The following is a 23,240-nucleotide window of genomic DNA, read 5'->3' on the forward strand; positions in this document are numbered from 1 at the left end:
TTCCGATTTCATGCACACAATGGGGCCAGAAGTCAAAACATGGGTTTTTAAATAAAATATCCTGCAAATCTACGACAAACCCTGATCTCTCCTGTTTTAGTTCCAATAACTAGGGTTTTCTGATGGCTAAACCCGACGTGATCTCCCAGCTGGGACGAGGGAGAGAGGTCCCAGCTCTCCAGAGATCCAAGGAAAAGCAGATCCTGAGAGATGCCCGCGCAGGTGAGGAATCACTTAAAGCGACAGAGATGTGCCATCGGTGAGTGAAGGAAACAGCTGGGTTTCCCAAAAAAGCCCGTTTGAGCCCCCCCAGTTCTGTCCCATCTCACCCAGGCCAGTTTTGTCCCTGACAAGTGTTGTATCCTCATGGCAGCCATGGCTCATGGCTTCCTGGCTGACACCCAGCTATAGCTCCCCCAGGGATGTGGAGGCAAAACTGGTCTTTTCCTCTTGCTATGCTGGGGAAGGGTTTGGGAGGACTCAGCTCCTGATTTTTTCATCTCCCTGGCAGCTATCTTGGTTTGTTCCACACTTCTAAGGTTTCCTTCCCTCTCCCCCCACCCCACATAGGGAATGACTCCTGTCTGGTTTTTCTCTCTATCCCAGCAAGTGATGGGACGGTGGATGAGAACCAGGAGGAGAATTCTCAGCAGGAAGGTCCTGAGCAAGTGGAACCACATGGGACATCATCAAGATCTGATGGGGACGTTTCCCAGAGTCCTGAGCATGGAGATGCCTGTGACATCCAGCACAGGCCAGAGAGGCTCAGAGAATGGTCAATCAACCCTGCGTGGAGGAAGTCCGAAGGGACTTGGAGACGCAACAAAGACCCCTCCGGCACTGAACGCCTGCTGCCCCGACTGCAGGAAAAGCTTCCACCATAGCTCAAACATCGTCCAACATCAGAGGACCCACATGGGTGAGCGACCCTACTGCTGTGCCGAGTGTGGAAAGAGCTTCAGCTACAGCTCCTCCCTCGTCAATCACCAGAGGACCCACACGGGCGAGTGACCCTACAAGTGTCCCAAGTGCGGGAAGGGCTTCAGCCATAGCTCCAACCTAACAGAGCACCAGAAAACCCACAGCATTGCCACACCATACACATGCCCCGACTGTGGGAAAGGCCTCAAGGTGAGGTCCAACTTCCTCCACCACCAGTGGGTGCAAACCGGGGAGTGGCCCTACCGGTGCACCAAGTGCGGGAAAGCCTTCGCCCAGAGCTCCGACCTCATGAAACACCAGTGGAGCCACACGGGTGAGAGACCCTATCAATGCCCTGACTGCGAGAAGCGCTTCACCCGCAACACGTACCTGGTCCAGCATCGCTGGGCTCACACCGGCAAGCGCCCCTACCTCTGCCCTGACTGCGGGAAGGGCTTTGTAGTCAGCTCACGCCTCCTTGCCCAATGGAGGGTGCACACGGGAGAGACGCCCTACTGCTGTGCCCAGTGTGGGAAAGGGTTCAAGGTGCGGGCCAATCTCCTGCACCACCAGGGGATCGACACTGGGAACAAGTCTTTCAAATGCCCGGAGTGCAAGAAAAGCTTCAGTCGCCGCTCCAACCTGCTCATCCACCAGCGACTGCACACTGGGGAAAGGCCCTTCAAATGCACCGAGTGGGGGAAGGGCTTCAGCCGCAGATTGGACCTGGTGACGCACCACAGGATCTACACAGGCGAGAAGCCCTACACATGCCCTGAGTGCGGAAAGGGCTTCACGCAGAGGTCCCACCTGGGGGTCCACCAGAGAACCCACACCGGGGAGAGGCCCTGCCAGTGCGCAGACTGCGGGAGGAGCTTCAGTCAGAAATCGGCCCTGGCTAAACATCAGAGAGTGCACCTGGCAGAGAGGCACAATCCACAGCCCTGACTGCGGGGGTGGGTGGATAATCGATGTGTTCAGAGTGGGGGCAGTTCTAAAAGAAAAATATTTTTAAAAACTTGGTCCGGGCAAAACCAAATCTAAATTTTTTTGAGACTTGCAAATAAAACTCATTGTGGACATGTTCCACAGCAGGGATTTGAAGCTGGGTCTTTCATGTCCTGGGTAAGTGCCCCACTCACTCATTGCCTTGCTTGGTGTCTCTTTTTGGCCCCAGGAGTGATCTAGGGAGCCCCACCGTGGAATATCCCACAGCTCACTGACTAGGGCTTGCTTCCAAGAAGTAGGAGACCTCTGTTCCGATACTTGCTCTGGCAAAGGGGGGAAACTGAACCTTGATTTCCCACAGCCAAAGTGAGTGTCTGAACCAGTGGGCCAAACATGGCGGGGGAGGGTCAGCAGCAGCTCCTTCGTTTTGTGAATAGCTGAAAGTATTCATGTCACATTTGTAAATAGTTTCAGGCATTTTTCATTGAATAAACTATTTGTCCCCCCACATTGACATAGATGCTCCATTGTGCTAGGCACAGAGAGAGACAGCCCCTGGCCTAAAGAGCTCATGATCTAAATAAAACAGATACAGAGAGGACAGCCTATAAATCCTCATTGCACAGCTAAGACAAAGGGGATGTGCCTTGACCAAGGACATGTAGGAGACCAGTGGCAGGTCTGGGAATAGTACCCAGGTGCTCTGAGTTCCAGCTTAGTGCCCAATCCACTAGGCCAGTACTTCTTAACTAACGTGCTGTGATTACAGCTGTGTGAAGAATAGTTTTTTTTAGTTTGCAAGCACAGTAGAACCTCAGAGTTATGAACACCAGAGTTAGGAACTGACCGGTGATCCACACACCTCATTTGGAACCATAAGTACGCAATCAAGCAGCAGCAGAGACCAAAAAAAAAAAAAAAAAAAAGCAAATACAGTACAGTATGTCCGGCTATGGTTGAGTTAGATTCCCAAGTATGTGACAGCTGGATGGAATGACAGGTTTTCCCCAGAGGCCTCCTTCAGTCTCCTGATCTCTGACAACTCTCACCAGCTGCCTGACTCATCCAGTCTCCCACACCTCTGTCACCCACATGCCCTCTCTTAAGCCTGATGAGGGGTCCTGTCGATCCATGGCCCAAGACAGTCACTGTCATTCCTTCCAGCTGTCACATCCTTGAGAGTCAAACTTGACCATAGCTGGACATAGCGGCTTCACCCGGAACACCTGAAAATGAAGATCTCTTCCTGCACTGCCTCTTCATACACCTGCATTGGACCTGGTGTTTGCTCCAGCTGAATACAGCTTTGCAGTCTGGGGGGAGTGCAGCTTCACGACACAGAGCTGAATTGGGCCTCTCGTATTTTTAGTGCACCTCTGCATATGACAGAGAGGAGTCCCCTGATGAGTCACATAGGCCCCCACTTCCTCAAAGGCCAGCGTCACCCTGTGTCCGGGTTGCCAACCTGAAAAGGTTGAGAAACACTGGCCTAGATCATGCTGCCACCCTAGATTGTATTCTAAGTCCCATTATAAGGCTTGTTTGAATTCCAGAGCATTAAAAATAAACTACCCTGATTAGAAATGTCGACTTTTAGTTGAATGTTTCTAACTCAAGAATGGTTTGTTGCCTCCACTTCCGACTTGCCACGTGGTCGGCTCTCCCTGAAAACCTGCATTCCAGGCTATTTGTGAGAAACCGGGCTGCAATTAAGCAAGTCGATGAGTACTTTTTGGGAGGTGTAGTCCAGAGGAAGGATGGGCTAGCACCATGATCCTGAGACTGGGGCTTACAAGCCACAAGTGGCTCTTTAATGTGTTTCCGGCAACTCTTTGCAGCACAGGATATTAAAACACAGGGTGATTTAATTATTAACCAATCTAAGTTATTAACCAATCAGGATGCTTTTACAGTAGAACTTCAGAGCTCTGAACACCTTGGGGACAGAGGTTGGTTGTAACTCTGAACAAAATGTTATGGTTGTTCTTTCAAAAGTTTACATTGAACATTGACTTGGCAGCTTTAAAACTTCACTATGCAGAAGAAAAATGCTGCTTTCCCTTTATTTTTTTAGTAGATTACATTTAACAGAGTACTGTACTGTATTTGCTTTTTTTTGTGTGTGTCTTTTCTCCACTGCTGCCTGATTGTGTACTTCTGGTTCCAAGTGAGGTGTACAGTTGACTGGTCAGTCTGTAACTCTGGTGTTTGTAACTCTGAGGTTCTACTGTACTATGTTATGAACCAATTAAGTTATTAAACTTGCACTAAGTTATTAACCAGTCAGGATGCTTTTACTATGATCACGTATTTCCTTGCTCATGAAGAGTGGTTGTAGGGCTCAATAAGTATGGTTTAAATAACGTTAAGATTTCTGTCACTACAAATGTAGTTGATAAAATAATAATGCTTGATCAATCATTTTACTGTGAGAATTATATATATATAAAATTTCCGCCGTCATACTATTTAAATCTGAATATATGGTACTATAGTAAATGAAACAATGAATTCACGCTGCTGTGGCTCTTTTGAGTAATGCTGATCACTAATTTGGCTCCTGACCCTCTGAGGTCTGATTATCACTGAGCTAGTGGTTAGGGCACTGGACTGGGTCCCAAGAGATCTGTGCTCATGTTTCGACTCTGTCATATTCTTCTTGTGTGACTTTAGGCAGGGAGTTCTCAAAGTCCCCTAAGGGAGACAGCAAGCTGAATTGCACTGCAAACTGAAGCCTATTGATTTCAATAGTAATTAGGCACCTAAGTACAACAGAACCTCAGAGTTCCGAACACCTCAGGAACGGAGTTTGTTCGTAACTCTGAACAAAACATTGTGGTGGTTCTTTCAAAAGTTTACAACTGAATATTGACTTAATACAGCTTTGAAACTTTACTATGCAGAAGGAAAATGCAGCTTTTAACCATCTTAATTGAAACGAAACAAGTACAGAAACAGTTTCCTTATCTTGTCAAATCTTTTTGTTTAAACTTTCCCTTCATTTTTATAGTAGTTTAAGTTTAACACGGGACTGTACTGTATTTGCTTTTTTGTTGTTTTTTGTCTCTACTGCTGCTTGATTGCGTACTTCTGGTTCCAAATGGGGTGTGTGGTTGACTGGTCAGTCTGGAACTCTGGTGTTTGTAGCTCTGAGGTTCTCCTGTACCTTTGAAGAGCTGGAACTCAGTTCCCAGCTCCCTTAGTCTTCTTTGAATATCTGGCATTTAGTTTCTATGGGTCTCAGTTCCCATCTGTAAAACAGGGATGGTCCTGGTTCTTTTGTCTACTTAGATTGTAAGCTGTGTAGCGCAGGGAATGTCTCTTGGTCTTTACAGCGCCTGGTGCAATGGGGCCTTGGTCTCAGGTGGCGCTACTGAAATATAAGTATAGTTTGACCTGGATTCACAGATCCGTCCCCTGTAAGTACAGAAGTGAAATCCTCCTGCTTTTACAAACTCAGCTACTACTGTGGCGGGGCCTATAGGAACAGATTCATGTGTTTAGGTCTCACTGACTATGAGAATTAGCTTTGATCGATCTATTTATTGTTTAAATAAACGGAATAAGCAGCGCATGCGGTGGGAGTGAGAGATTTCAGAATGGCTCCTCTTTATTGAGTGCAAAGTGACTTCCTGTTCCTTTCGCCCCTTTGCTGCAAGCGCAAAGAAATTGCATTGCACTGCGCAGGAATTTCCACACTCGGTCAGACTCCTGGTCTATCGCTTTCCGTCTGCATCAATGGCCAATACCAGATACTTCACAGGAAGGGGGACATGATTCAAAGCCTTAAGCCTTGTATACACACCCGGTAGTTGTACTGCTTTAACTATACTGGTGTAGTTAAACCAGAACAACCTCCCTAGCCTGGAGGCAGTAATACCGATATACAAGTGCCTATGCTGTTATAGCTTATTCCATACGAGAAGGGGATTTTACCAGTACAGTAAAACCTCAGAGTTACGAACACCTCAGGAATGCAGGTTGTTCGTAGCTCTGAAATGTTCATAACTCTGAACAAAACGTTATGGTTCTTTCAAAAGTTTACAATTGAACACTGACTTAATACAGCTTTGCAACTTTGCTATGCAGAAGAAAAATGCTGCTTTCCCTTTTTATTTTAGTAGAATCATAGAATATCAGGGTTGGAAGGGACCTCAAGAGGTCATCTAGTCCAACCCCCTGCTCAAAGCGTAAACGTAGTTTACGTTTAACACAGTACTGTCTTGTATTTGCTTTTTTGGTCTCTGCTGCTGCCTGATGGCGTACTTCTGGTTCCAAAGGAGGTGTGTGGTTGACTGGTCAGTTCATAACTCTGGTGTTCATAACTCTGAGGTTCTCCTGTATAAGTATTTCTGTAAAAAAAAAAAAAAATCACTTTCCTAACTGAAATGTTCTACCAATACTAAATCAGAGTATATCCCATACCTAAATAGATCACTTCATCCAGGCAGCCTGACAGCTGTTTCTTTAATCTAGTGGTCCCCAAACGGTGAGGTATGGCACAGAGGAACGTTCGGGGGAGGGGGGGTGCGACAGGGTCCAGACCAGCCCCCATGGGGGGCAGGGAGGGAACACCACTTAGCCCCGCTCTGCCTCCGGCCCCAACCCCTGCCATAGTTCCAGTATTGGCCACCAGCTTCCAGTCCTGTTCCTGACCACGGCCCCAGCCACAGCTCCAGCCCTGGCCCTGACTGCGGCTCTACTCCTGGCCACGGCTCCTGATCACGGCTTTGGCCTGGCGGTAGCTCAGCTCCTGGCCCTGGCTCTTGACTGCGACTCTGAGGGGGGCGCAGACCAGGTAAGGTGGGGGCATGACTGAGAAAGTTTGGGGACCACTGCTTTAATCCATACACAGTACTTAGACCTCATGGTGATAAACTCTGCCAGTCCCTAATACAGCCAAATACTTAAACACATGAGTAGTTCCATTAACGTTGATTGAGATTTCTCACATGCTTAAACTTCAGTATTTGTCCTAGGTACTTTTCACGTTGTTTCATATAGCAGACAATCTTAAAGGCAGGAGGAGAACTAAAATATTGAATAGGTTGCTTTGATCCGGACACAATTTTTCATTACTGACGCTGGCAAAGAAACTTGATAGTGGTTAGGCTGCTGGAGTGCTAAGAACACTGCTGATCACGCTGACCAACATTGTACCATTGTTTGCATGTACTCCCGGGTCTGTCTTTCTGTATCCATCTGTTGTCTCTTGTCTTAAACTGAGATTGTATACTCTTGTCTCCTGTTCCATGTTTGTACAGCGCCTAGCACAAAGGGCTCCTGATCCTTGACAGGGGCTCCTAGTCACTACAGTAATACAAATAAATAATAGTAATTAGAAAAGTAAAAAGTGAAGAATACAGTCTGTGATGACCCAGTGCCATTTATTCATTGTTTTCAGTGACTGGAGCAAAGAAAGATACTGTGGTGTAGGTAGTTCTTTCATCAGTGGGTGATTTCTGTGGCCACTGCACACATAGGGCAGATTCTGCTACACGTATTCATATTGAATAGTAGTTGGGAAACATAAGAATTGCCAGACTGGGTCTGTGCCAACGTCCATCTAGCCCAGTATCCTGTCTCTGACAACGTTCCAGAAGATGTCAGAGCTTTGCTGTAGCAGATGTGGGATAATCTGCCCCCAGACAGATCTCATCCTGGCGATTAATGCGAGACTCCTTCTGCCCCACAACATAAGTGTTTACAAGCAGGAATCAGGCTCACAGATTTTTAATTTTAAAATAAGTGTGATTGAGACATCGCCAGACTATGAAATTAAAGGAGCGCTGAGCAATCTAATAATGGCTTAGAAACATCCAACTTGCATATTTTCCCAGTGGCTTTGAAATTGTTGTGGAATTAATCTGCCAGGGAAAATGCACTATCCACAGCCAATCTATCATCCTTAGGGATAGGCCAAACTCTGATTCCCTTGCTGTGAATAGTATTTCACTCCCTGATTAATTAATGCCATTGATTTTGAAAAAAAAAAATTGAGATTGTTTACTCTAGAAAGTTGATGACTATAAGGGGACATAATTGTCCTAACACGTAGGTACCATATTCATAGACCAGGATCCCCTTGTACTAGTTGCTGTACAAGCACACTGTTAAATGCTGATCTTGAATCCAGGACCACAGGATTTTCAGGAAGCAGCCCTGGGATGCTTCACCAGTGCTACTCAGACCTCAGTGGTTTTATATATATATTTATTTCTCAAAGCAAATAAATTAATAACTTGCTGCAAGTTGCTAACTTAATTGGTTAATAACATAGTAAAAGCATCCAGATTGGTTAATAACTTAGATTGGTTAAAAATTAAATCACACAGTGTTTTAATACTGTGTGATGCAAGGAGCCGGGGGAGATATATTATGGTTTCCCATTGGAGTGCCTGGGATTGGGAACTCACCGACTTGGTTGGGCCAGCTGCCAGGGTTCTATGATCCACTTCCTGACTGGCCACATAGTCTTGGCCCTGATTGCCTGGTGACTCTATATAAATTTCCTGTTTTGCTACTAGCCTTGTCTGTGCAACAGGCCATTGCCTTGCTAGTGCTGGCCTCACTTGAACCTGCCTTGCCCTTGCTGTGCCTTCCCCTTGGATTGGATCTCACCATGATCAGGCTTCTTGCATGAACTCTGTTCAGGACTCCCTTTTGCCCTGCCTTACTGCCGGACGTTGCCCACAGAACAAAAAGACAGTCTCTGCCCTAAGGGTCTTAGAAATTTAGTATGAAACAAGAGACAACAGAGGTGTATGGACACAGGCGCTGGCTTCCAATTGTCCTGGGGGATGCTCAACCCCTGTTCAGCCCCACGCCCTGCCCCCACTCCATTCCTTCCCCCAATGCCCCATGCTCACCCCACCTCTTCCTGCCCCAGCTCTGCCCCCAGTCTGCCCCCACTCCACCCCTTCCCCCAATGCCCCACCCCACATCTTCCTGCCCCTGCTCTGATCCCGCCCCGCCCCTTCCCGCACCCTTCCCTTCCCGCACCCCCTCCCAGCTCTTCCCCCCTCCCTCCCAACTCCTCCTGCACGCCTCGGAACAGCTGATCCATGGGGGGCAGGAGGCACTGGGAGGGAAGGGGAGGAGTTGATCGGCCAGGCCGCTGGTGGGCAGGAGACACTGGGAGGGAAGGGGGGAGCTTGGCTGCTAAGCACCCATTAATTTTTTTCTGTGGGTGCTCCAGCCCTGGAGCACTCATGGAGTCAGTGCCTATGGGTATGGACAAGCATGGGAATACAAGGAAACAACGAGACAATATTGGTCAGCATGATAGACAATGGTCTCTGCACATCAACAGAGACCAAAACATTGTTGGTTTGTTTGTTTTTTGACATCCCAGCAAAGTAGAGTTTTGAGAAGTTTTGAGAAGTGGAAAATGAAGTAGTGCTGCAGGAATTTCTGTTCTTCCTGTCTTGTAGCAAAAGAAGAAGGCGGGATCACTTGACGATTACCTGTTCTGTTCATTCCCTCTGAAGCACCTGCCGTTGGCCACTTTCAGAGAACAGGATACTGGGCTAGCTAGAACTAGAGCCATTCTAATGAAAAAGGGACATGCAATGAAATGAAAAGGTGGGAAATTTCAAAACCAATAAAAGGAAATACTTTTTTGTGCCACCTGGAATTAGCCTGCAGAACTCGTTGCTACAGGAAGTCGTTGAGGACAAGAACACAGCAGGATTTATTTGGCGAACAAGAATATCCAGAACTGTTATAATGAACAACACCACATTCTGTCAGGGATAGTAAACCTCATACTCCATGGCTTAAGCCAATCTCTAAAGTGCTACCCCTGGTGTAAATGACAACACAAGGGAAAAAGCCTCTGATGTGAGTGAGGGAGTGGAAAATTCTGATTTGGGTTCCAAGTGTAAAAAGAGGACAACAAGGTCAAGACAGAGGAGATTTAGCCCCACAAGAGGCTGGCGCCGTTTATCCTGAAAAGATAACAACTGCCTGAATCTTTACATTTATTTCAGTGGGACAGCAGTTGGAATAAACAAGAGCATAATCCAGCTGTGGCTTTTCAGATGTTTTGTCTCACAAAAGGGTTAGGAAGGAGATTCTAAACATATTAAATAAACTGTTAAAAGCCTAATTTAGTTAGGAAGGAAAGAACGGCTCAGTGGTTTGGGTTGCCCACCTTAAATTTAGGTCATATAGGTTCAATTCTCTTTATGTCTACACTACAGACGTTACAATGGCGCTGTGCCGCTATAAGGTCTCCCGTGTCGAGTTCTCCTGTGGGCATAATTAAACCACCCTTAACGAGCAGGGATAGCTCTGTCAGCGGGAGCGCAGCTCCTGACGACAATGCATTGTCCACCAACGCTTTTTGTTGCTAAAATTTTTGTCGTTCAGGGTTGTTTTTTTCCCACACATGGAGCAACAAAAAAATTTTAGCCACAAAAATGCCAATGTAAACATATCCTAGGCAAATACAATTTAGATGGGGCTACTATAAGGTGGGTGCATAACTGGCTGGATAACCGTACTCAGAGAGTGGTTATTAATGGTTCCCAATTCTGCTGGAAAGGTATAACAAGTGGGGTTCCGGAGGGGTCTGTTTTGGGACCGGCTCTGTTCAATATCTTCATCAACGACTTAGATATTGGCATAGAAAGTACGCTTATTAAGTTTGCGGATGATACCAAACTGGGAAAGATTGCAACTGCTTTGTCGGACAGGGTCATAATTCAAAATGATCTGGACAAATTGGAGAAATGGTCTGAGGTAAACAGGATGAAGTTTAACAAAGACAAATGCAAAGTGCTCCACTTAGGAAGGAACAATCAGTTTCACACATACAGAATTGGAAGAGACTGTCTAGGAAGGAGTACGGCAGAAAGGGATCTAGGGGTTATAGAGGACCACAAGCTAAATATGAGTCAACAGTGTGATGCTGTTGCAAAAAAAGCAAACATGATTCTGGGATGCATTAACAGGTGTGTTGTGAGCAAGACATGAGAAGTCATTCTTCTGCTCTACTCTGCTTAGGTCTCAACTGGAGTATTGTGTCCAGTTCTGGGCACCGCATTTCAAGAAAGATGTGGAGAAATTGGAGAGGGTCCAGAGAAGAGCAACACAAATGATTAAAGGTCTTGAGAACATGACCTTTGAAGGATGGCTGAAAGAATTGGGTTTGTTTAGTTTAGAAGACTGAGAGGGGACATGATAGCAGTTTTCAGGTATCTAAAAGGGTGTCATAAGGAGGAGGGAGAAAACTTGTTCACCTTAGCCTCTAAGGATAGAACAAGAAGCAATGGGCTTAAACTGCAGCAAGGGAGGTTTAGGTTGGACATTAGGAAAAAATTCCTAACTGTCAGCGTGGTTAAACACTGGAATAAATTGCCTAGGGAGGTTGTGGAATCTCCATCTCTGGAGATATTTAAGAGTAGGTTACATAAATGTCTATCAGGGATGGTCTAGACAGTATTTGGTCCTGCCATGAGGGCAGGGGACTGGACTCGATGACCTCTCGAGGTCCCTTCCAGTCCTAGAATCTATGAATCTATGAATCTAAGTTCCAAAGCTTGTCTCTCACCAACAGAAGTTAGCCCAATAACAGATATTACCTCACCCCACCTTGTCTCGCTCATCATTGGAATTGGAAAAGGTTCAGAAAAGGGCAACAAATATTATTAGGGGTATGGAACAGCTTCCATATGAGGAGAGATTAATAAGACTGGGACTTTTCAGCTTGAAAAAAAGGCAACTCGGCGGGGATATGATTGAGGTCTATAAAATCATGACTAGTGTGGAGAAAGTAAATAAGGAAGTGTTATTTACTCCTCATAACACAAGAACTAGGGGTCACCAAATGAAATTACTAGGCAGCAGGTTTAAAACAAACAAAAGGAAGTATTTCTTCACACAACACACAGTCAACCTGTGGAACTCATTGCCGGAGGATGTTGTGAAGGCCAAGACTATAACAGGGTTCAAAAAAAAGAACTAGATAAGTTCATGGAGGATAGGTCCATCAATGGCTATTAGCCAGGATGATCAGGTGTCCCTAGCCTCTGTTTGCCAGAAGCTGGGAATGGGCAACAGGGAATGGATCACTTGATGATTGCCTGTGCTGTTCATTCCCTCTAGGGCACCTGGCATTGGCCGCTGTCAGAAGACAGGATACTGGCTAGATGGGCCATTGGTCTGACCCAGTATGGCCCTTCTTATGTTTTTATCATAGGTCACTTAGACTGTTTGTGCCTCAGTTTCCCATGGAGCTAACCTGCGTCCCAGCAGTGCTGGGAGGAGGATGCCGAGGCTAGATGAAAGCTTGTGTGACACTGGGATACCATGGTGCTGTGGGCTGCAGCTAGAGACACATCTGGAACGAGCACTAGGTTCTGCCAGGGAGCGGAGGGGCCGGGGAAAGCGGAGTCTGTCTCGGCTGCCTCTAGAGGGCTCTGGCTGCGCTGTGTTTCCTCCGGCCCGGATACCGGGGTTTGGTTTCCGGAGCGAGACGGGGTGACTGGTAGTGGCGGCGGGCGCCAGCTCTATTGTGACCCGAGATCACAGACTGAGCCGCTGCTGCGGTGGGTCGGAAACCTGCGTTAACCCCGCTCTGTGCCCAGCCGGGGGGACTTTCTGCGGGGGCTGGAACCAGCCCCTGGGGCAGCCCCGGGCTCTGCCGACACCAGCCCCTGAGCCGGAGCCTGCAGGTGAGGGGAGAGACCCGGGGAAAGGGCTGGGGCCGGGCAGGAAAGTGACTCTGCACCAACGGCCCCTCCTCGTCTGCGAGTCCCAGAGCTGCTGCCCTCCCCGACCCCCACCCCCCTGCTCTGCCCCCCTGAGCGCCTGCAGGAGCCGAGCCAGCTCCGGGAGAGCGAACGCCCCGGGCCGGGCCAGGGACCGAGTCTCCCAGCCCGAGGGAGGGACACAGGGGGAGAGACTGGCAGGAGCAATCAGTGGGGTGGGAGGTTATTATGGGCTCCCAAGGGGCCCAGTTTTGTGCCCACTCTCTGAGTGACGAATCTTGCCAGTGACGCATGGTTAGAGGATTCCCCTTTGGGGGGTTCCCCCAGGCCTGGAAACAGGGCGTGATGGGGGTTCCCCACAGCTCCCCAAACAAAGGGCGTGGGGATGAACCCAGAGCACCTCTGGGGACCAGGGTATTGCAGGGAGTCAGAGGCCACCGGGGAGGGGAGGGGAGGGGGATTCTGGAGGACCGTGTCTGGGAGGAGAGTTGGTGGGGACAGCCCGTAGCACTGCAGGTAACATGGGGTGAGCCCTTGGTAACGGGCAGCAGGGTTGTTGTGGGTGTAGGGGGATCCTGAGGCAGACTGGGGTGAGGGTTATAGGGAAGCTGGGGTAGCCCCCCTCATTTTACCCCTCTTCCCACCAGCCTCCCCAATTCTGTCCTGTCCCATTTCAGTCCCTACTCCTCCTTCTGTCCCCATGGGCAGGCTATAGACCCTTCTATTCAGCCCCCTGCTTGTTATCACCCACCCGCAGGCTGCTGCTGGGGTTCAGAGGGAGCAGAGAGCCCTCCCGGCTGCCTAAGACAGAACCATACACCCCCCCCCCCCGCCCCGTTTCTGCCAGGGAGCAGGTATCCTTGCTGGGAGCAGGGCAGGACCGAACTGCCAGTCATGAAAGTGTCACATTGGGAAGCCCCGGGAGCCAAACCTGCTCAGACCCATTTATTGCAGCGTCCCTGGGGCAGATTCCCTTTCCCATGAACAAGGTGAGAAGCAGAGAGAGGAAAAGTCAGTTCTGCCTGGTCCCCGCGCTGTTCTGCCTGTGCCCAAGGGGAATCCCCCAAAACAGGCAGGTTCTTGGGTTCCGCACGTGAGTCCGAGACTCTGTTCCTGGCAGGGTTTAAAAATGTTTGGATGGCTTTAGTCCTGGTGGGAGGGGCCGTGTCTGCTAACGTGACACGGGGCTTGTCTATACTAGAAGCGCTGCAGCGGCGCAGCTGCATAGGGCATCTGGTGAAGATGCTCTATGCTGACGGGAGCGAGCTGTCCCGTCAGCATAATAAAACCATCTCCGCAAGAGGCGGTAGCTAAGCCGGCGGGCAAAGCTCGGCCACCCACATAGCGCTGTCCACACTGGCACGTAGGTCGGTGTAATTTACATCGTTCAAGGGGTGTGGCTTATTCACCCCCCGAGCGACATAATTACACCGACATAACCTGTCGTTGTAGACAAGCCCTCAGCGTTTTCCCAGCAAGGCAGAGCCATAGGTGCTGGAACAATTTTTATAGTGGGGGTGCTGAAAGCCAGTAAACAAAACTGTAAACCCTGTAAATGATGGAAATGACTTCAAACAACTTCAAAACAAGCACCCCCAGCACCCATGGCAGAGCCTAGTGTCTGTCTGCAAGGAAAAGCCTAGGGGGTGAAGTGGACTAAAGCACCTTCTAGAACTTCCCCAGTCACCGGCTGCAGCATAACAAGCCCTTTTCTCTCCAGATCGTCCCAACCCGCCTGGGGCATGGAGCAAGTTCTGTTCAGCTCAGTGAGGGTATTTTTAGTGAGCTGCTGGAGGAGGAAAGGGACACTAAAGGCAGCAGGGGAAGGAAGGGAGGGGCATGACAAGTCTGCTGTGACTTGTGTGACTCCGGGTCTGAGTTTTGGGAACAGGCCTGTTGGGGAGGGTGTAGAATTCACCTGTCAATGGAACAAACCCTGGAATACCTGAAACTCAGCCCTTTCCTCTGTATGGCAGGGAGCTCTCAGGGTCCGTCCACACTTAAACATTACAGTGACACCGCTGCAGCTCCACTGCTGTAGGGCTTCCGTGTAGACGCTCACTACATGATGGGAGGGGTTCTCCTGTCACTGTAGCTAATCCACATCCATTGACTGAGCGCTGTTTAGGTTAGCTTAGCTTGGCTTCACTACATCTCTCAAGGGTGTGGATTTTTCACACCCCTGACCAACATAGTTAGACCGATGTAAGTTTTCAGTGTAGACCAGCCCTGTGGGTCCCAAACACGGGACTGATCAGTCGCTACAGAGTTGGGGTTGCCAAAGAGAGGAAAGTGCAGGGTGAGGCAGCATGTTGTTGGCTGATTTGTGTGGGAGGTGGGTCTGCAATGAGCAGGGACAAAGAGCCACCGTCTAGGCCCGAGTGGCAGACTCATCCCCTGGTATACGTGCATGAAGCCAGGCCTGTTCTCTGAAGGGTGGTGTTACTGTCTCCAAACACCCCCTCATGGCACGGCCCTGCAGGCACCCCACCTTCTGGTTCCCCTTCTCAGGCTCCACCGCACGTTCTTCTGTGTCCAATATTACCCCTACCCTTTATTATCCCACACGGTACAAAATTGCCCCTAACACAGTCCATTCCCCCTGCCCCCCGGTACACTCTGCTCCTTCGACACAGTTGAACGACACACCTCATACCCTGCTCAGGCATCTCTCACCTGCCCCTCCTGCCTCTTTCAGTCTCTTCTCAGCTGTCTCTTGCCTGCCCTTTTCCTGAGTCTTTTTCCCCAGCAAACCTTTCTAATTCTCTGCAGCTTCCCCCCTGCACCTCAGCAAGGATCTTCCTTGGGAGCCCTTCACTGGGAGCCGACCTCCTGCTCCCAGATCTCCATGGATTAGCCCCAGTGGGACACACCTGTGCTGCTAGGGTGACCAGGTAGCAAGAATGAAAAATTGGGACCCGTTTTTTCAGGGAGTGGGGTGTATATAAGACAAAGCCCCTGCTATCAGGAGGTCTGGCCACCCGAGGTATCGGAGTGCTGGACCCACTTCTTTTCCAAGGAGCCAGCCACTCAGTGACAGATGCAACGTATGGGAGATGGGCAGCAGGTACTGAGCAGGGGGCGTTTGTCGTTACAGCCGCTGGTGACGTTAGAGGAGGCGACTGTTTCACCATGGAGCCCTGGGTGATGCTGGATCCGCGGCAGAGAGCCCTGTACCGGGACGTCATGCAGGAAAGCTATGAGACCCTGATGTCCCTGGGTGAGGAACTCTTTTCATCTCTCCCTTCTCTTCTCTCCAACTTAAATCCACTCCTTCCTGCCCCCCTGCCCTTTCCCCTCTCCGTGAAGACGGGACCGGGAGGAGAAGAAAGGCAGGGAGCTGCAGCCTAGGAAAGCCAGATGTGAGGAAGCAGGTATCATGCCGGTGCGGCTAGAAATCCCTGCAGGAATCCTTGACACTGATTGAGTATTAAATGTTTCATGAATCCTAAGCAAGTTGCCACAGAGCACTGTGCTTTGCTGATAGCAAAGGGCAGACTGAGGAGCTGTCGTAGGATTAAGGAGCGGCAGGAAGTAGCCAGGGGCTGGATAAGTGGAAAGGACGCAGGGCTCGAGGTGGTCCACAGTTCTCAAACCAGATGGTTTTTCTTAGGAAGAGTCAGCTTCCACCCCCCCCCCCCAAAAAAAAAAAGATTTCTCCCCCAAAGAATTGTCAAAGTTTTGGGGGGGGGAAGAAGCCACTTTTTTTGGATACTTGTTTTCCCAAAATTTGTATCAAAGCCATTATCAACAGTGTTTTTTTGTTTCCCAAGAAATGGAATTTCGGGGGGAAATTGAATTAAAAAAAAATGTGGGACACTGAGATGAAAACAACTTCACAATTTTTTGCCTGAATATTGATTTATTTGTTCATTTTTCAACCCGCTCTCTCCGTGGGAGCTGGAGACTGTGGCAGGAAGGGTCTGATGTCAGGGCAAGGGGATACCGGGGAGAGGCAGAGGGGACCGGAAGACGACCGAAACCATGGAGCGAGGAGGGGGCTGAGGACAGAGGCCACAAGTCCAGAGGCGGAGCTGGCAGAGCCGCGAGTGCGGTGGGAGGAGGACGTGGAGGGAAGGCCTGGGGGAAATGGGGTCAGGGCTGTGGCAGTGGAGAGTACAATGAGGATGTGTTTGGGGGGATAGGTCAGGCCAGGAGCTAGTTGCTAGCTTGGCTAGTGGAGAGGGGGAAGTTGGGCTGGATGGAAGCAGAGCACAAAAGCCCAGAACCTCAAAGGTATTTAGGAGCTGGGCCGGAGAGGGATGGAGGGAGAGGAGAGATGGAGAAATCATCTAGAGTGAAGGAGAACAGAGGCCTGCCTGAAAGGGGAGGCGCCAGAGGAAAGAGATTGTGGTGGGGGATAAGAAGGGCTGGCAGGCAGGAGGCGATGGGGTTTGAAAGGAGGAAACCGAAGAAACTGAGGAGGCGAACTGAAGATCAGAGGTGAAGTAGGGATACTGTCAGGTTCCCAGTTCAGCCTAACCAGGAAGAACTGGCTGGCTGGCATCTGTCAGGGCCCCAAACCGCCCAGGCTAATGCATGAGAATTCAGGCACCTTGGATGGTCCCAGACATACTAACCTTGGTTGTAGGTGCTTGGACACCCCCCCCCCCCCCAAACAGCTCTGGGTTGGCTCTCCCAGCGTTTACAGGAGAGCATCATTAGCTCTTTTTTTTTTTTTACAGAGGCGGCCTGGGGTAAAATGAATGGAAGAACCAGGAATTAAACCTGGGTCTCCTTACTGACCACATTGCCGCTCCTCGGCTGCTGTGAACGGTCCATAATACAGCCCTGCGAACAACAGCAAACTGAAATCTGTGTCATTTATAGATTTAGTGCAAAATCTGCTTTTTTTATTGATAGTCTACACGCTCTAGGCCGGGGGAAGGAAGGTGTCCGCAGAGTCAGAGGATAAAAGGGGAGGATGGCTCGACCTAGTGCAGAGTGGGATGACACAGTCAAGGCCTTTGGTCTACACCAGAGAATGAAGCCATTCGAGCTGAATAGCTGTAATCCCAAGGGGCTCAGCGCTGGCCCGGCTTACTGAACCACTGCAGGTTTGTCCTGTATTCACCTCCCAAACAGCAGTGCCCTCTGGGTAGCCTCTCCGACAGCTGGAGAGTCCACTGACGCTGCTGTGAGTTTTGTTACGGCAGCTACGAGTGACCCCAACCAAAACTGGGGTTCTGTTGTACTTCGCCCCACCCTCAAATCTAGCCGGTGGGGATGCCGGCTCTGAAGAGCTTGTACTTCAAACAGATAAAGGGAGGGAGGGAAAACAGAGGCAGTGACTCGCCCAAGGTCACCCAGGAATAGAATCTGGGCATCCCGACTGCCAGCCCAGCGCAGTGTCCACAGGACTGGCTGTGGTTCAGCCGCAGGACTTGTCAGGCAGTTCTGGCTAGCTTACCTTCACCGCGGCACTAACACCGTGGCGGGGTGTGGATCAGCGTTCACGTCGCCCTCCCCGTCAGTACTCGGCCCGGGGAAGCTAATGATCCAACCAACGGGCCCAATTCGGTGATTAACTCTGGTCACATGCCCCTTGAGGCATGTCGCACATACGCTAAGAAGACTAATGCAGGTCAGACTTCAGCCCTGGAAAGTCCTTACTCGCATAGCCCGGGTCATAACTGCGTGCAGCACATTTGCAAGCGGACCCAGGGCGTGCTACAAGCGTGCAGGGAGATTGAAACAGCTCTTAGCACGGTTAATTTCTCTGGTGCAGTCAAGGCCGCAGAGTGGACAGAACAGCAACATCTATGGTCATCTTCTAGGGCTGGGCAGGCTATAAAGCCCAGAGGATGGGCCAGAGGACAGGAGGTTTGGAGGAGATGGACAGAGAGGAACGACAGTAAGCGAGTGTAAAAGAAGAAGGCACAGACTTGAAGGCTGTGAGCTTGGAGTCAGTAGAGATAAGGGGAGAAAGAGACCAGAGGAGTTAGGGAAGTTGTGAGCGGCAGGGGCAGGAGGATGAACTGGGGGACAGGGAAATGAGATGAGGCCTGGATCGGAAAGAGCAAGGAGAACACATCACAGAGACCAGGCCAGGAGAGAGGGATTCAGCTGTTGAACAGCTGAGCCAGCAAAGAGCTGAGGAAGAAAAGAGACCCCCCAGGACAAGGGGGCAGCCAGAGAGGCAGAATCAGAGAGCAAGGAGCTGGAGTAGAGACACCTAATGAACCCTGATATCACCTGTTTTTCCCCCACGAGCACTATTTCCGATTTCTAAACCCGACCTGATCTCCTGGATGGAACGAGGGGAGGAGCCGTCCGCCCAGGATTTCCAGGGACGGGAGAGCCCCCGAGGAGCCCACACAGGTGAGCAACCGGGTGAATCAGACTCCCCCGGCCCATCCACCTCGGTGAATGGGGCACAAATGACACAGCCGCTGGAATTCCCGTGAGCTCCCGGCTTCTGCCTCCTCCCACCCGGGTCAGGTTTGTAGCCCGCAGCAGGCGTTGTGGCTATAGCTGGTTGGAATTTGCTAATTAAAACTTTTTCTTTTTTTTAAGAGGGAGGACTGAAAAAAGGAGTGTTTTCACCAAAACAAACATTTTTGCAGGAAATCTTCATTTTGGTCAGAATTTCCACTTTTTCAACCCAAAACTAGAAAATCAAAATAATCTGCTTTTCTTAAAAAATAAAATAAAATAAAATAAAAGGTTTTGCAATAAAATTATTGGTTGGTTGGTTGATTTATGAAAACTGAACATTTTTAGAGACAGCTCAAAGTTTTAAACTGCAGATGGTTTTTCGAAAACTGAAAATTGAGAGAAAGGGATTTCAGACTAGATGTCCCTTTTTAGCCTTAAATTCTGTGACTTTTCTGACTTCAGGTTCTTACAGTGACATTTTTGGTGTAGGAAATTAAATAAAATTAAAAACCACCTAAAAAAAATTCCCACGAATCATAATTGTCGCTTTTCAACTAACTCCAGATGTGTATTTGTGGCAGACGTCAGTCGTGGTTCCCCAACCGTCCTGGCTTGTACCTGGCAGCAGCTCCCTTCCCCGGAGTCTTCAGATGGGATGTGAAGGCAGAATAAACCCCTTCCTCTCTCTTCTTTGGGGAAATCCGGGTTCCTTTCCCCTCCCCCCCACGCCCGTGTGCAGGGAGTGACTCATGCCTGGACTCTCTCTCCCTTTATCCCAGCAGCTGATGGTTTGGTGAGCGACAACGAGGAGGAGGATGCTGAGGAGGAGGAGGAGGAGGAAGGCTCAGAGGAGCTGGAACCACGCACTTCTCAGAACCCTGAGTGGGAAAAGAGCCCTGCCGACTCCGATGAACAAAAGAAAGCCCAGCCAGGGAAGAAGCATGACAAAGCCACGCAGCGCGGCCCAGGCCTGAGGAAGCCGAAGGGCACGGTGGCCCAGACTCGCTGTGGCGACTGCAGGAAGAGTTTCGAGTGTGGGACGGCTGGGGGCCGGCAGCGGAAGGGCAAGCCGGCCGAGGAGCGCGCCAAACCCTTCCGCTGCCAGGACTGCGGCAAGAGCTTCATCTGGGCCTCGCACCTGGAGCGGCACCGGCGCATCCACACTGGCGAGCGCCCCTTCCGCTGCCCCGAGTGTGGGGAAAGCTACAGCCAGAGCTCCCACCTGCTGCAGCACCGCCGCACCCACACCAGCGACCGGCCCCACAAGTGCGGTGACTGTGGGAAGCGCTTCGCCCGGCCTGACGAGCTGGCCGCCCACCAGCAGGGCCACGCGGCGGACAAACCCCACAAGTGTAGCCACTGCGGCAAGGGCTTCATCTGGGCCTCCCACCTAGAGCGGCACCGGCGCATCCACACCGGTGAAAAGCCCTTCAAATGCCCTGAGTGCGGGGAATCTTTCAGCCAGAGCTCCCATCTGGCAAAGCACCGGCGCAGCCACACGGGGGAGCGCCCTTACCGCTGCCCGCACTGTGGGAAAAGTTTCTGTCAGAGCTCGGACCTAGCCCGCCACAAGCGGACCCACCTGGGAAAGAAACCCCTGCGCTGCGGCGACTGCGGGAAGTGCTTCCGAGCTGGCCCGGCCCTGGCCCGGCACCAGCGCTCCCACCGGCGGGAGAGGGCCCACCGCTGCGGTGACTGTGGCAAAGGCTTCGTCTGGGCCTCTCACCTGGAGCGGCACCGGCGGGTCCACACGGGCGAGCGCCCCTTCCCCTGCACCAGCTGCGGGGAGCGCTTCGCCCAGAAGGCCCACCTGCTCCAGCACCGCAAGACCCACTCCCCCGACCGGCCTTACAAGTGTGGGGACTGCGGCAAGCGCTTCGGGGACAACGCCGCCTTCCTGGCCCACCAGCAGGGCCACGCGGCGGAGAAGAGCTACAAGTGCGGCGACTGCGGGAAAGGCTTCGCCTGGGTCTCCCACCTGGAGCGGCACCGGCGCATCCACACCGGAGAAAAGCCTTTCAAATGCCCCGAGTGCGGGGAATCCTTCAGCCAGAGCTCGCATCTCACCAAGCACCAGCGCAGCCACCTGGGCAAGCGGCCCTACAAGTGTAGCGAGTGCGGGAAGGCCTTCAGCCTCACTCTTGACCTCATCATCCACCAGCGGACCCACATGGGTGGCAAACCCTATAAGTGTTCCCGGTGCAGGAAAGGATTCACCCGCCGGGCCAACCTTATCAAACACCAGCGGAGCCATGGGGAGGAGGAGCCCTGAGGGGATGCACGGACTGGGCTGCAGGGTGGAGGGAGCCAAAGGGGGATAGGATAAACATGACAGTTGGAGGCTAACAAGAGGGTGTGTGGAGGGGAATGGTATAAATGTGAGGCTCAGAGGCTAACCGGATAGAGGGACGGTATAGATGTGTTACTTAGTGGCTAATGGGGTGGGGGAACAGTATAAAAGTGACACATGGAGGCTATCAGTGGGGGAACAATATAAACGTGACACTCAGATGCAGTATAAATGACCGTTGGCGCAGCTGCCCTGGGATTCCCTGTTCTCACAGTAGGGTTGCCAGTTTTGGTGGGATGTATTCCTGGAGGTTTCATTGCATGACGTAATCTTTAATTAAAGATTAATCTTTAATTCCTGGGATTCCAGGACAATTCTGGAGGGGTGACAAACCTAGTCCCTCGAAAGGCATTTCCAGATGTCTCAGAGCGTGTCAACTGGCCTGGCCCGCCCCAGTCACCGAGGGAGACAAAAAAACCTGGCAGGCGAGCTAGTCATCGCCCCCTGCTCCCCATTTGCTACGGGGTCCTGTGTAGGGATAATGGAGATTTAAACTAGAGTTACCATACGTCCAGATTTCCCCGGACATGTCCGGCTTTTTGGTGCTCAAATCCCTGTCCGGGGTGAATTTCCAAAAAGCCGGACATGTCCAGGGAAATAGGGAGGCATAAGCCTGGGTCCACTGGCCCCAGCACGATCCACCGGGTCCGCAGCGCAGCCCAGCCGCTCCGGCTACATTGTAGCGAGCTTGGGCGGGGACCCCCCGGCCACTGGCAGACCGTTCCTGTGTCCCCGTTGCCCTGCGCGGCTCGGAACCCGGCACCGTGGGAGCTGTTTCCGGGGACAACAGGCTGGGGAACGTGCTCGGAGGCGGCGTGTCCCGGGGCTGCAGGGACCCGTGCCGCCCTGGTTGCCATTGAGCATCTGAAGCCCCTGCCAGGCAGAGGCTGCCGGGTGAGCCGGGGAGCAGGGCAGGTGGGGTGGTGCAGAGGCTGCAGGGCGAGGAGGAGCAGGGCAAGCAGGGGCAGGGGGTGCAGGGGCGGGGGGGGGCACAGAGGCTGCAAGGGGCGGGGGGGGCAGGGGTCTCAGAGGCTGCAGGTGCAGGGGCTGCAGGGCAAGTTGGGAGCAGGGGTCTCAGAGGCTGCAGGGGCGGGAGGGTGCAGGGGGCGCAGAGGCTGCAGGGCGAGTGAGGAGCAGGGGTCTCAGGGGCTGCAGGGGTGGGGGGGGCGCAGGAGGGGGCAGGGAGGCAGGGGGCACAGAGGCTGCAGGGGCGGGGGGTGCAAGGGCTGCAGGGCGAGTGGGGAGCAGGGGTCACAGAGGCTGCAGGGGCTGCAGGGCGAGTGGGGAGCAGGGGTGTCAGAGGCTGCAGGGGCGGGGGGGTGCAGAGGCTGCAGGGCGAGTGGGGAGCAGGGAAGCACTTAGCAACCCCCAACCAAGATCAGAGCGGGAGGGAGGAGGGGGAATGCAGGGTGCTCAGAGGAGGCAGCAGAGTTGGGGCAGGGACTTTGGGGAAGGGGCGGAGTTGGGGCAGGGCCAGGGCCCGGGCCCCCATGGAGTGTCCTCTTTTTTCAGTGCTGAAATATGATAACCCTATTTAAACAGAGATTCTGCTGCACTCACCCCTCTCCCTGCAACATGCCCAGGATGGCCCAGACCCTCAAAGGTATTTATTCCTTTGATATCAGTGGATTTTAGGAGCCTAAATGTCATTAAGGTTCTAGGCCAATATCCGCAAAGTGAGAAAAGCCTCCACCGGGATCAGACCTGCACATACTGCTGTGACTTGCCCTTGCCTGTGAGAGCAGCTGCCAGCAGATAAGGGGTTCGTGCGGGGCAGGCAGCGGCCACAGCAAGGCCATTGCTTTACTCCAGCAGATCTGAGCTCCCGGAGGACAGAGTCAGTTCCTTTTGTCACCAGATCCCAGCGTGGCTCCCCAGAGGCCTATCCTCTCCCAACCCCTGTAGGAATGTCTGGCTGACGCTTCCGA

General features: G+C 51.5%; 1 protein-coding gene and 1 pseudogene across 1 annotated transcript; both read left to right on the forward strand.

The window, feature by feature from the left end:
* The first annotated feature begins 620 nt into the window (after positions 1-620).
* LOC128848311 (zinc finger protein 551-like) lies at positions 621-2,514 on the forward strand (annotated as a pseudogene).
* A 9,868-nt stretch (positions 2,515-12,382) lies between these two features.
* LOC128848269 (zinc finger protein CKR1-like) lies at positions 12,383-22,268 on the forward strand. Its single transcript, XM_054048166.1, has 4 exons — positions 12,383-12,422; positions 15,682-15,804; positions 18,798-18,905; positions 19,742-22,268. Exons 2-4 carry the CDS (start codon positions 15,717-15,719, stop codon positions 21,232-21,234), a joined length of 1,689 nt encoding a protein of 562 aa, XP_053904141.1. The 5' UTR covers positions 12,383-12,422; positions 15,682-15,716; the 3' UTR covers positions 21,235-22,268.
* Positions 22,269-23,240: the final 972 nt, after the last annotated feature.

Source organism: Malaclemys terrapin, chromosome 13, assembly GCF_027887155.1.
Source record: "Malaclemys terrapin pileata isolate rMalTer1 chromosome 13, rMalTer1.hap1, whole genome shotgun sequence".
NCBI lineage: Eukaryota > Metazoa > Chordata > Testudines > Emydidae > Malaclemys > Malaclemys terrapin.